Source organism: Chondrus crispus, genomic scaffold (genome assembly GCF_000350225.1).
Source record: "Chondrus crispus Stackhouse genomic scaffold, scaffold_21, whole genome shotgun sequence".
NCBI lineage: Eukaryota > Rhodophyta > Florideophyceae > Gigartinales > Gigartinaceae > Chondrus > Chondrus crispus.
In genome coordinates this window covers 273,475-286,888 of record NW_005179101.1, presented here as the reverse complement: position 1 = coordinate 286,888, position 13,414 = coordinate 273,475, and the positions used below count along the sequence as shown (strand labels likewise).

At 49.5% G+C, this 13,414-nt stretch overlaps 4 protein-coding genes; 2 read left to right on the top strand and 2 right to left on the bottom strand.

Moving 5' to 3' along the window:
* Positions 1 to 636: 636 nt before the first annotated feature.
* CHC_T00004026001 (hypothetical protein) lies at positions 637 to 846 on the bottom strand. Its single transcript, XM_005715661.1, has one exon. The coding sequence runs from the start codon at positions 844 to 846 to the stop codon at positions 637 to 639; it is 210 nt and encodes a 69-aa protein (XP_005715718.1).
* Positions 847 to 2,599: 1,753 nt separating this feature from the next.
* Positions 2,600 to 6,408, top strand: CHC_T00004025001 (hypothetical protein). XM_005715660.1 is given in 2 exon segments: positions 2,600 to 3,343; positions 3,344 to 6,408. The coding sequence occupies 1 exon segment, from the start codon at positions 2,600 to 2,602 to the stop codon at positions 3,341 to 3,343; it is 744 nt and encodes a 247-aa protein (XP_005715717.1). The 3' UTR covers positions 3,344 to 6,408.
* A 2,225-nt stretch (positions 6,409 to 8,633) lies between these two features.
* CHC_T00004024001 (hypothetical protein) lies at positions 8,634 to 10,742 on the top strand. XM_005715659.1 is given in 2 exon segments: positions 8,634 to 10,283; positions 10,284 to 10,742. The coding sequence occupies 1 exon segment, from the start codon at positions 8,634 to 8,636 to the stop codon at positions 10,281 to 10,283; it is 1,650 nt and encodes a 549-aa protein (XP_005715716.1). The 3' UTR covers positions 10,284 to 10,742.
* Positions 10,743 to 10,811: 69 nt separating this feature from the next.
* On the bottom strand, positions 10,812 to 12,695 carry CHC_T00004023001 (hypothetical protein). Its single transcript, XM_005715658.1, has one exon. It carries the CDS (start codon positions 12,693 to 12,695, stop codon positions 10,812 to 10,814), a length of 1,884 nt encoding a protein of 627 aa, XP_005715715.1.
* Between the last annotated feature and the right edge of the window lie 719 nt (positions 12,696 to 13,414).

Below are 13,414 nucleotides of genomic sequence, written 5' to 3'. Positions count from 1 at the left end.
TGTGTGGGATGAGGCACACTGTCCTCATCTCGGAGCTGTTGAGGGAACTGTGTGCCATATCTCGCAGGTCTCTCATCTTCAAGGAGAGCTGAAGCAGGAGAAAGGAGCTGTTGCCTCGATCAGGGCCCTCCTGAATGTGGTCACCTTCTCTTGCATAATAATAGTATATCCATTTCTGACCAGTCATTCGTGTTTCGGCGAAAGGACGCCTTGAGGACATATACTGCTTCTGTCGTGTGTTTTGGTGCCAGCAGGGGCGCCTCTGATTTGAAGCCGGAAAACATGCATGCAACATCCTCATCCGCGTACAATTTCCCATCTCTATAATTTCAACAGTGTTCTTATCAAAATGAACTTGAAATTCTATCATGTTTTTGGAATCTATTCAGACGTGTTGTGCTTTTAACCCGAAGTCAAAGAGACAGGCTATTAAACTCTTTGTTTCTTGCTCTCAATACTAGCACTGTGCTACTGAAAATTCCACATTTCCCCGCCTTACATTCCCGAAATTTAGAGCAATCAGACACCGGATCGCTCCAGGAGATAGTTGCCAGGAGATAGTCGCCAGAAGAATCCTTGCTCATCTCCACGCTGAACATGAGGCCTAAGAGCACCCCTAGTGGTTGAGGGCCTCCTTTAAGACAGCATGGACGGGCATGTTTGGACATGTATGGACGTCAGCGTGCACCTGATTGGTCCATTTAATACTTTTCTTAACAGTATGATGGCGCACACAAAGTTAAAATAATGGAATCTGTCGCTACCAACGTGCCATACGAGAGCACACCATTGGCTGTCGCCTACCGCATAAGTGCGATTGAATTCAATCTTGATCCAATTTAGCATACATTAAAATTCAATTGAATCATTTTATTGACGTCCCTGAATGCCAGTACACGGGGATCGCGATATAGTGCCTCCCTCTGTCAGTGGGCCGAAAACGGCACTATATCGAACCAGGCACTGTAAGATAATGAGATTTGCGGCTTTTTTGCAGCCACTTCCTTGCATCACTGCTCAGAAAGACCGTTCGCTTCCCTATCGATAGCCCGGTATGATGCACCCCTTGAGCCAATTTACGGATCACGGCGCGCTGACACAATACATTAAATTATTGGACATGTAATATTTTGAAAATCGCAAACATATACATCCAAACATGGCTGTCCATGCTGTCTTAAAGGAGGCCCTGAGTAAATGAGTAAATTTTTGATTTTTGGAGATAGATTTGGCCACGAGCAACTCTAGTGGAGTGAGTATCTCTAAAAAATTTACTATTTTGAGTAAATCTATCTCCAAGCAGCCGACCGGATGGAGACAGATTTACTCATTTGCGCAAATAGAGATGCGAGTAGAATTGCGCCACTTGGAAAAATTACCAAAAACCCACGCCAATTCTATTGACTTGGCGCGAGCAATGTTCTCTGTGCACAGGGAACGCACTGTTTTCTGTGCACAGGGAACACCCCCAACACCCTCATCCCAAGCTGAATTTACCCGCCACTGCCACCCTCCTGCATTCTTCTTGAAGCCTTCCCTTCTCCCTTTCCTCCTCCTTTCCTCCCTGCCCTTCCTCCAGGGCATGATGGTGTCATGTGGGGCTTGAGGAGATGGGAAGCGGAGACGTCCCCCACAGTATATCCGTACAGCACCACCACTACCATCCCTCGTACTGGATGACCACGGCTGCCGAAAGAGCCAATCACTGCACAACACGTTTGAATTTGCCCTCTAACCGGTAGTGTTGCGCCTAGAATCGCTATCTCCAAACGCTAAATTTCTCATATTTAACCTCGAAATGTAACTAAACCAGTAGGGGTGCTCTAACTGTCCTGGGTACAGTACAGTGGACCCTACCCATTAGTGCTGCTTATATTTGTGCCACCCTCCCAATAGTGTAGGCCCAGACCCACGAACACGAAAAGTGCCACGTGTCATACGGTTCCGCCTGTTATGCTGCCGTCCGTTAGAGCATCTCCAGCGCTGCAGCTAAATCTATTCCAATTAGGACGCGTGTCAGTTTTCTAGCTGGTCGCTGTCTTTGGGCACCCCATGTTCCAAATTGTTTGCAATGCGCTATGCCGAATGCGCTGCTCGTCTCCATCGCGCGCACTCGTTAACCCGCAGGACGACATGGACTCTCTGGACGACTTTGGCGCCCTAAAACCGATGGCGCCGCTGGAGGCGGTCGAAGGCAGCGCCGCTGCGCAGGGGGATGACGAGTGCGACATTGAGGACTTCCTTACAGACGATGACGAGGATGACGTGATTTCGGATGCCTTTTGAGGACCAGCTGTTCTGTTTTTCGCGCCCACATGTAGTTGCTAGCTGGCTTCCCGCCACCCCAGGTGTTTCAACTGTGAGATTTAATCAGAATTAATGTTCGCGCGCCCTAATCAGCTTGTGACGAGCTCGTGGCAATCATCGCTTTGGGATATATCTCGTTGCAAATCGGCCTGATTTGCCACGAGAAAAACTCTAACGCCGATTTCGAATTCGATTTACGATGCAATTTGCGTTCTTGTGTCGCGGTGGAGACCAAACTTTACCCTGATTTGGTAAATATCATATTTGGACCGAATTTGCTGCCGCGGTGGAGATGCTCTTACGGACGGCGTACGGACTCCGTACGTGTCAAACACGTCAAAGCCGTTTTTTGCGGGATCCTCCTTCTCACGCCATCGAACACTGTTCACATATCTTAGCTTGTACCTTCGAAGGTACTCGTCATAATTCCGGTTTCGAAAAAGACAAAAGCGACTCGCAAGCGCCTGACCATATCGCAGAAGCTCGAAATCGCAGATCTGCTCGCCAATGGACACCGTACACCAGCAGTTGTGTGACAGTTCGGCATTGCAGAGCGCACTGTACGCAAAATCAAGGCAACTGCTCCAGCATTGCTCCGCGTAGCAAGCGAGAAGCCCAAATCACTCCAAACGAAGACTCGTCAGTCCGTAATGGTCCCCCATGTCGAACTGAACCTCCTCGAATTTCTCAACTATGCCAAGGTGTAGTGGAAGCGTCTGTCAATGACGCCATGGATGTTTTGGAGACGGTTCACGTAGTGCAGAATCCACCTGAAATGCAATCAAGTGATAAAGATGAGAGCGCAGAAGATACAATAGAGAGGAGGACTATACCCTATGTCGTCGAGATCGCGGAATTGTTTGGAGAGCAGGAAGTTTGGCGACTGAGTGCCAAGCTGCAGACGCTCTATCGCATCTACGGTCGGCAAGGCGCGTGTTTCTCACCGCGAAACACAACAGAGAACCAACACGGAGCAGGCAGAAGTAAATTACAGTACCGAGTGCATGCAGATAGAAGAAGTAACGTCACTTTCTAATGCCGTCTCCCAATAGTGCAGGTTTTTGGGGTTTCGCACGGGGCGGCACTAATGGGTAGGGTCCCCTGTACCTACCTTTCGTGACGGGATGCTACAGTACACTCTATGCACACCATACGCACGAAGACAGAGACTAATAAGCCATGCTTTAGCACAGACGGGGCGCCGTTTCGACACTGCCTGCAATGCACACGTTAGTAAACAAGACGACCAGTAGTTCCCTCGAGAAACAAAACCTATCCCAATTCAACCAAATTGCACCGGCCAGCTTTTGAAGTGCTGTGAGAAGAAATGAGCTTCGGCTAAAGGAAAAGCATTGGTGGGAACAACAATAGCTTCTCCTTCGGAACACTGCGGAGCTGCGACTCACCCATAATATCACAAGTAGCAACCCAATTTGTCCTCCTCTCAACGGATGATGGAAAAATGGACGACTGAGTACGCAGCGTTTCCTGAAACTCGGCCTTGTTAAGAAATCGTAGCGATAGTCAAGTATGGTTAAAGATGTGTCCGGGGTCCATGAAACGCTTATGTGAAGAGAACTAGCCGATTTTGTGCGCACTACTGGGGCACGACTGTGCGGAAATTAGGTGTCGGTCGTTCATAGAGGCCCGTTACGCAGCCTTTCCGAGCTGCATCATGGGATTTAGTCTGGGATAACGGGAGCAATCAGGTACAGTAGTTCCCTCGTCTGTTCTACAGAGTTGTGTGTTTGTCACCAAGGCTTGTTACAATGCGATCACGGCCTTGACTTCAGAACAACATACGTATACAGTACATCGAAAAACTGATGTAGAGTGGCCCCATCGTCAATGAGAAAGGTATCTGCAGAAATCCTTTACCACCGCAGAAAATGCAGGAGAAAAAGGATATTCGGTCATTTTTTGCATTTCTCTACTTTCTTCATTGACGAGGACGAATATTTGAAACTATTCCGGTACGTTCACCTCTGAGGCTCAGTGACAGTGTTTGAACGAAACCTTCAGTTCAAGGAACAAAGTTTGCCGAATTCTTCTTTGTTAGTTTTGCATTTCCAGTAGTGGCGTTAACGCAATCCTCCAACTTAAACCATTGTCGCTCAGGTTATAAATGGGAAGAAAGGAAAGTCACAGTGCACAAGCCACAAAATCAAAGGATTTCACGTTTGACACGGTCCTTGGGTTGACTGTTCATCATGGCGACTGCATTTTGTTCTGGTTCAAAACTTACGGTAGCGCTGGAGTTGCCCGGAACATGCAAATGCAACTTACCTTCCCTGATCGGGCTCAGGGCAGGGCAGGGTGCAATCTTGATCATGGAATACTTGTCACTGATGTGCGCCTTACAAATATTGGTTAAAGGGCTGTTCACGAAGAGCGCAAGGAGCGGCCCGTCATCTGGGTTGTGTCGAATGATGTGAGAACCGACTGTTCTTCTCGTCCAACGTCATGAGATTCGCATATTATGGCGTTGGTAGCTGGGGTTGAAAGAGGGAAGGTGTGACTTCGGCATGGTTGCACGTCAACCTTGCTATTCCAACAACTTGCATATCTGAGCACTGCCTATGGGAATATAAACCTCCGGGCAGCTCCATGAAACAGGATAGGGTTTGTTGGAGAAATGTGGAAAAAGCAAAAAGGAAACGAATTGGAGTCAAAATTCGAATGCTGAACGATTAAATTTTTTTTTGATACGTGTACTCTCAATAACACTTGGGAAGGAATAGAGACTATTTTTAATTACTGTCAGGAGAGGTGATCCGTCTCTTTGGTACGAAACGTGTCCACGTTTTGATGCATATCGACCCGTTTTTTTGCCTTGCCCTCTTCTGTCTCGACTCACTGCTTCAACACATCCGTACTCTCTCACCTTCCCCCTGACGTCGCTTCACTTCAATTGCAGCTGAGGCATCGCCCCGCGCAATGTCTCTACCGAAGCGCCCACCAACACATCGCGGCGCGCATCACTCCAGCCCCATCTATACCGCCGCGTCTCACCTTCGCTCGCCCACCAGGTCTCGTTCCACTCTCAACAAGCTCGACTTGGACTCTGCCTTTTTCTGGCTTCTTCTCGTCTTTCTCGTAACCGTGTTCGCTTTCCTCTCCCTACGCGACCGCCACGTACAGCTCAACCCAAATCAAGTCGCCGAATATGAGCGCCGCTCTCAATTCCTTTCCAACTCTACCGTCTACATTGTCGAAGTTGCCCGTCCAGAGGGCCTTCTCACCAAGCTCTCCGCGGACGACTGGACAAAAATCTCCGCCGACATTGACTTTGTCGCTTTCGTCTTTGATGACCTTCCCCTCTTCCTAACTGACGATTGGGTCGCCGCCGCAGAGCGCGTTCTCCTCGATCGTTCACTTCCGCATGCATCTCGCGTGGAGGCAGGCGTCGGCATCGCCCTCTTTCCGTGCGGGTGTGTTATTCCAAACGAGTACTTCAGGCAGGTTGATGTCCGACTCGGCGGTTATGAGTGCTTGCTACTTCCGGGGTGGGTGCTACCGCACGACGATGTCCACTGGCTTGATGTCAGGGATTCTGCCGCGCCGGAAACATGCCGCAGGAGAGAGGGGGTCCTTGCAGCGCGTATGACAGCGAGGTACAGGAAAGAGCTGAAAGAAATCTACGAAGCGATAGAAACCATGCGCAGGGATGCTGATTTTGGTGGCGTGCTTGGGATGGGCTCCGTCGAAAATGGGGAGGAAGCTGCGCGCGAGCGGAACCCACGCATGGATCAGGGGCCAGGGGTAAACCAGAATGAGTTGAGCAATAAGGTGACTGCGGGAAGGAGATAGCAATGGTCATGTGAGGTGCGCCCCGTTTGTACATTGGTGGTTTTTGGGGCGCGTTCTCAGATGTATGAATTCACTTCTTTAATATTCTCTGATGACAGGAACTGGAAGTCTGTGCGTGTGGATGGAGCTACTGCAAATGATTTCGGTAATCGCATTCAGTGTCGTTGACGCTTCCGCGCTTTAACTTGCGTGTGCGGCTTCGCCTCAATAAATCAACCTTGCTGGTCACAGAAGAGAGCCCCTCTCAAAATGTCACTGGCATGGTTGTAGAGGCCTTGGGTGCGTTTCCGACTTGCTATTCCTGAGAATGCTGGCGCGATTGGGTATATTCAAGTTTTTATGTAGGATCACAAATCTGGAAGTGGGATGACTGGTGTGCATGTGGAGTCCTTTTCGATGATATCATTGTGTGCATCCAAACTGCTAGGAACGAATTCGGGTTGCAATTTTTCATTTCCGAGAATGGAAGTCATTGAGTTGGAGCTATAAAGGCGTTTGCCCTCTCCGCAAAGGCTTTATATATATGGCAGGTCGCTGTGTTTCTCAACTTTGAAGGAGTTGTCTGAAAGTGCAAGGTGCTGCGCAATTTGCAGTAGTCCGCAAATTAGCGGCTAAGGGGCCGCGCTCTACAATGCTTTTGTACTGGAAGGAGGCTACTGGCAGAGCGCTGGGTCTTTTGTATTCAAAGGAAAGGGAGAGGCGATTTGACGGGGTCCTATTTAGAGCCGTATCGCATATCTCTTGATAATTATACCCATGTTTTCTATCAAACTACCCCAGCTGCAATCTTTTCACTACAGCGGTAACGGTAAAGTGGCGATACCTCGACAGCGCCAGTGAACGACTTGTTGTCCCCCGACTTATGATTCTGAGAAGAGAGATTACCCCTCCATAATAGTGCATGGGCTCTTTCGCGGCTTTCCTGAGTTCTCCTCGGTGAAGATGTTGGAGGGTCCTGAACCAGCCTGTTAAAAATTTTGAGAGGAGAGCAAATACTGCATGATTGTTCTTGACCGACGAAGTTACCGGTTCGTCACAAAAGATCAAGTTTAAATCCAGCTATATTCCCTTTTCCACGGCAAACGTCGATAATCTGTGATGCAATCAACATTTACCTCTGCTATGCAGACAGAGTCTGCGCATTATCTCTACTGAAGATAATAATGTGTCTTTGGTGCAGAGTCTGCATAATTGAGATAAATGTTAATTAAATGCGACTGAATCTTGAAACCGATCTGTCATGAAGTTCGTTACAGCAGCGAGCCGTTTGGACAAGAGCATACTGTAGGGAACCTCTTGAGTACATTAGAGGGTTTACGCACCTGGATTTCGCTATTCTCTCTGTGTGCTGCCTCCTTTTTCCTCTACTAGGAAAAGGGGAGCTGCTTTTATACTACCCCGACACACCCGATGAGATTCTTAATACTCCTCGTGAGGATGACTTCGTCGCACCTCAAAAAGGAGATCGATGAAGTCCGTAAAAAGAAAGATACAGGGGGGTACCCTATTTAGTGCTACCCCGTGTAGCGTGATAAAATAGGCACTAAATCGGGTTTGGCACAAGAACGGTAACTTAACAAGAAGACTGAATATAGTATTTAACTAAGGAAACCCGTCAAGGTCGTCTGTTTCTGCTTCTTCTGTGGCTTGAGAGCCTCAAATATGATGCGTCTAGCCTTGCGCAAATGTGAAGACGCATCAGGTAGCGAGAGAGCTACCGCTGCCGCCTCTAATTTTGAGAACTCATTCGCTGCTTCGATCAAAGAGAGAGAACGAGCCTGATTAGCATTAGAAATCTCCTCCATCACTGTATCTGTATGCTCTGCTTCAGTTCGCCCAGATGAAACACACCTAGACCCATCCATTTCCTCCATAATTCTCTCCACCTCTTCTAGAGCTTCTGTTTCCATGGCCTCTCTGACTTCACTTGAATCCTCTACCATAACCCAACCATTAATATTACTTTCATTTAACGTAGCAATATCAGCGGCATCCCTTTGGTCATTAACATTGCTCACATTTGCATTTTTTGCCTGGAGAGATAGGCCCGACATATCTTTTAAAACAGATTCCATGGCGTCCTGGGCCCGGGGGGCACTTGTTTATCATACCTTTTGGTGTAGAGCCGTTAGAGTAGCACTAAACCGGGACATACACTATATATAGAGGCACTAAATCGGGTACCCCCCTGTACATATAAAGGTCAATCAAATATAGAAGTGTGTGGCCAAAAGACCATTCCCTTGTCAATAAACTGCACATGCAGCAACAATGCTCCCGTAACATGTTGATGCCACACTTGTATGGTCTTCTACTTTTCAACACCCTTTATGATGCCCTCGGCAAGCCTCGGGGCTCATATCCGCACTCGGAGCGTGTCTGCACTCGTGGCCAGGAGACAACCCTTAAAGTTACTATCTTCTTCGTCTCAAACATACGAAGCACAAGTTCGTGGCAAACAAGCCTGTGGTGAGGTGGCGACGATAAGTTGCTCTCCGCTTCCTCTCATCTGAAAGATGGCCTTCGTTTCTCCAATTCCAGTGAGATGGTCAAGCCACACCAGCTTCTCTGCGTCAAAAGCGATCGTGCTCCGACATCATGTTTCGCATTATAGCCGACGCCGCGCATCCATGGAAGCTCAACAATCATCCCCGACCTCCCCATCTCAGCCTGTGCAGTCTCAGAAACTAGGCCCCAAAGCAAGCACCGCGCCCAAATCTCAGCCCTCCTCTCGCCCTCCTTTCGCATGGCTTGACAACTGGTACCCAATGGCATGGGCAGAAGACGTCCCACATTCAAAGCCCATCCCCGTCACCATCTGGAATCGCCACTACGTCCTGTTTCGCGATACGGTGACAGGTAATTACGTCGTCATGGACGATGTCTGTCCTCACCGTGCCGCCCCATTGTCAGAGGGTCGACTCTATGAACGATCACGTCCCGACGGCAGCATGGAGACGATTCTGGAATGCGGCTACCACGGCTGGCGCTTTGATTGCACTGGTCGCTGCGTTGACATTCCAGTAGTGGACTTGCAGAAACGCATCCCAGCAGCGGCAGACGTCGGCGGTTTGTATGCGACACATGTTTCCATCGCCGGTCTCATCTTCGTGTGGTTGGGTGACCGTGCTGAAGCAGATGTTAGCAAAATCCCAGTGCCGAAGAACCTTTTGGATCTTGGTGATCGCGTCACGACTTTCCGGAACTCATACCGTGTCTTTCCCTTTAACTTTGGCACACTCCTTGAAAACCTCGCAGACCCCGCACATGTACAGTGGTCTCATCATGGAACTGGTCAGGGTAATAGAAACACCGTGCCACGTATTGGAAATCTAGAAATCCTTGAGAAAGACGACGCCCGCGGCTTTTTCAGAGCCGGAATTCGCATCGGTGATTCACCGTCACATCGACTCAGTGTTACGTTTGAAGCCCCGACCAGTGTTGCTTATCGGCTTAATTCACCTGTTGGCAAAGCCGCACCTTATTCCCTGTTGACGTATGCTGTCCCCATCGACTACAACCGTTCCGCTTTGTTCGCTGTCAATTGTAACATCGACATGCCGCGTATTCAGAAGCTCGTGAAGCGAATTACTCCACGCTGGTATGAACATACGATCTCAAACTTGATCCTTGACGGGGATTCACCCCTGTTGCAATGGCAAGAGGCGCATACGCAGAATTGCATTCGCGATGGGTACGGCAGCGCGTGGAAGAAGGAGTATACGCTTGCATCGGGCACCTGGGATTCCCTGGTAGTAGAATTTCGGCGGTGGCTTGACCACAACTGCCACAGTATCCCGCACCGGAAACAAATTTCATCCGAGGCGCCAATTGTTCGACAATCGAGAGAGGAAATCAACGACAGATATGCTTACCACACGAAGCATTGTGAATCATGTCGGCCGGCGTTGCAGAATCTTCGAACAGGCCGAGTAGCAGCGTTCGTTGGAGCAGGTATTGGGTTCGCCACATTCTTGTGTTCCGCGCTCCTATTTGCCGCGCTAGGTTTAACTGGTATCAAATTTCTCCCACTTCCACTACAGTTAGCGGCCATGGCAGGAATCGTAGGGTGCGCTGCATTTCTGGCAGTAGCCACAGTCCTGGGACACTTCATCAAGCTGCTCACGTACACCGAGATTTCATATGATGTCGCCCATGCAGAATGACGGAGTTTCTCCAACTACAGTACTGTGCTCCCAGAGAGCGTACAGCCAGACAACAGCAACCGTAAGTTTTTGAGCTTCGCTCAGATCACATAAGTATCGTAAGGCACAGAGTTAGTTGCAAATGATTTCCATCAATCGATCCAATGACTGGTTTCGAGCGGGGTAGTGATAAGTGCTGCGGCTTTATTTCCATGTGCAACTCCCAACCCACGGACTAGAAGTCTGACATTTCGAGTATTCGTGCTATTCACTGATACATGTTGATCGAGTTGCAGCTCCCAACGTTTGCAAAAAAGGCCTGCCATTCATGAAAGAGCTCGCCTCCAGTGGCCAATGAGGATCGCATCATAGTATGTTCACCAAAATCGATGGCGTCTCGACTAGTCCGCCATCAGTGCATCATTTAGAACAAAGATATATATTCCAAATCGAATGCATCATTTAGAACAAAGATATATATTCCAAATCGCACATTGCTTATGCTTGCCTAAATGAAACCTGCGTTGCATCCTGACGATATTCCTTCGGCTACGACTTAGCCCTCGCCCGTTTTTCTCTTTTCGAATGTCGCTTCCGTATCCAGGAAACACTCTTATCTGTGGCTGCGCTGTGACGGACCCAGCTTTCACATTTTGTGGCTTCTATATCACAAACGAAGCAGTAACACAACGGGCAGGTATTTTTTTTCTTTCCACGTACGAAGGGCACCTTTCCGCATTGGAACCTCATATGAGGGAGGTCTACAAGCGCTTGAACTCCACGCCTTGTAGCCACAACAGACAATTCATGGCCTTCGCTGCCTTCCGCATCCTCGCCTTCGGGTTCCATTTTCCCGTCGCTGCTTTCCGTGAGCGGTACACCTGCTCCTCGGACGACGTGCGATATGATCGCGACATCATCGAATCCAGTCTCTCCATTCCCAGTCCTAGGTGGGGGCTTCCCCTGACAACGACGGGAACGTTTTGGACGTCTCGCGGTCGTAGGTGTGCAGGGGCGCACATCGTCGGAATCTGAATCAGATATCAGAACGACTTCATCCGCTGCGGGCGTTTCCGAGGAGACCGCATCTACGTCAATAACCTCTGCACAAATGGCCTGCGGTGTTCGCACATTGCGTGTGCGGCGTAACAGAGCTTCGTCCAGCCCTTTTCTTGAAGAGGACATGAAATTTGATTGCATCGATCGCACACGCACCACTGCGCTGGGGTCAGCCGAAAGGGTTGTAGGTCTTTCGAGTGGTCTGGAAGACGCCCGGTCCTCTGCTGATCCGCATGCCAGGCCTACGACTGAGGCAGACCGAGACCGGTTAGGGAAGCGAGCATCCGCATGCTGCAGGCGTTGTTCTGTCGCCTGCCTCACCCCGTTGTTCTGTCTTTCGGAGAGCGAGATGTTTCCGAGTGTCACTTGACGCCTTTGGGTGGGCCCACGCGTACTCATCAAAGGTGCATCAGAGTCATACGAATCTGTGTCCGATGAAGGGAAAACTAATCTGCTGCACCTCGGATTCCTCATTACTGCATGTGGACTACTAGGAGGCCTTGAAGGGGCACATTCGCGAATTCTGAGCCACCGCCAGGAGAGCCCTTCGCAGTTCCGTTCAGATCCGTGTATGATCGTCCGTTCGTCCGCCCTTGTCACTGGTCGCCCGCTTGGATGCATTTCACCTCTCTGTGGGGCGTCCGCGAGAGCCACACTCTGGGGCGCGATAATTCTTCTTCCGCCTGCGCCGTTGTCTGTTGCTATGTTCTGCCTATTTCGTCTGGACAAGTTATTGGGAAAGTCGGCAGCGGATCTCGACTTTTTCCGTACATGATTGCTCGCAGAAAGCACGTTTCCCGTTGCTGTTGAAGCCGTGCGATTACTTTCGATGGACAGTCGTCCATTGCCGCGTTGTTGCGAATTTGTGCTTGTAGCGGATTGCCGTGCCACGGCAATCCGTGGCAAGACAATCTGATTAGCTATAGTTCTTTTCTTGGGTTGCGTTTGTTGTTGCTTGCCCGCTGCTTCAGCCGTGCTCAATGAGTTTGTGGTTGTGGCAGATCGCCGTGCCACAGGCGTGGTTTTGTTAGCAGTCTGATTAGCGGTAGTTCTTTTCTTGGGTTGCGCTTGTTGTTGCTTGCCCGCTGCTGCAGCCGTACTTAATGAATTTATCGTTGTGGGGGATCGCCGTACTGCGGGCGCAACTTTGCCAGCAGCCCGACTATCTGGGGATTTCTTCTTGACTCGTGGTTGTTTGGCCGCTGTTGCCGATGAATTCGATTTCTTGCGTGGTTTAGCAGGTTTGGTAGGTTTGGATTTTCGTTTCTTTTTTGCTTTTGTCGACGTGCTTTTCTTGCGAATAGAGGGGGTAACCCCCTTGCGCGGGCCGGACTCACTCTTCCCCGGCTTTCGACCCGTAGCAGATTTCGTCATCGCTGTCGCGATGCCGAGGTCAATGTACGGACTGAGAGGCGGCAACCGCCCGGTGATGGGTTGGGCTTGCACGGGAATCAACTAGTCTTCCAAACCGCTCCGAAATCGCGTAGGAGCGAGTACGGACGGTGGAATGCTGAAGTCCAGCAATTGGGAGGCGAAGGACAGAACCGCGGGCATCGCGGTGACGAATTTAGAGCGAAAATGAACAAAAAAAGAGGATTATAGCCCTTTTTAGGCCCTATCCAAAGTAGCTCATAAGGGCAACCGGAACTAATAGAGGGTTTACGCACCTGGATTTCGCTAATATTGTAATTGTAATTAAGCTTTTCAGAAATAGAACATGACAAGTATTACACGTTGCGGATATTCTGTTGCTGCATGTGTATACTGATTGTGAAATGTGATCAAATAGTGAAATCGTTTCTGTAACTCATCGCCCGCACAGAAGGCACATGTGGATATGAATTGGCGCCAATGGAGCACACAGCAACGCCTACTGCACCACGTCTAAACTATACGACAAACAAAGAAGCACTCACACCACTCTCACATACCCGCTTCTTTTTCCTATCCCTCTTCCTTTTCTTATCCCTCTTCCTCTTCCTTTTCCTATCCCTCTCCTTATGGCGCAAGTTAACCCGCTGTCGCCCATCCCTGATGACAACTCTAACTCGTCTCCGTCTCGCGATTCTCCACCTACACCCTCTGTTGGAAGT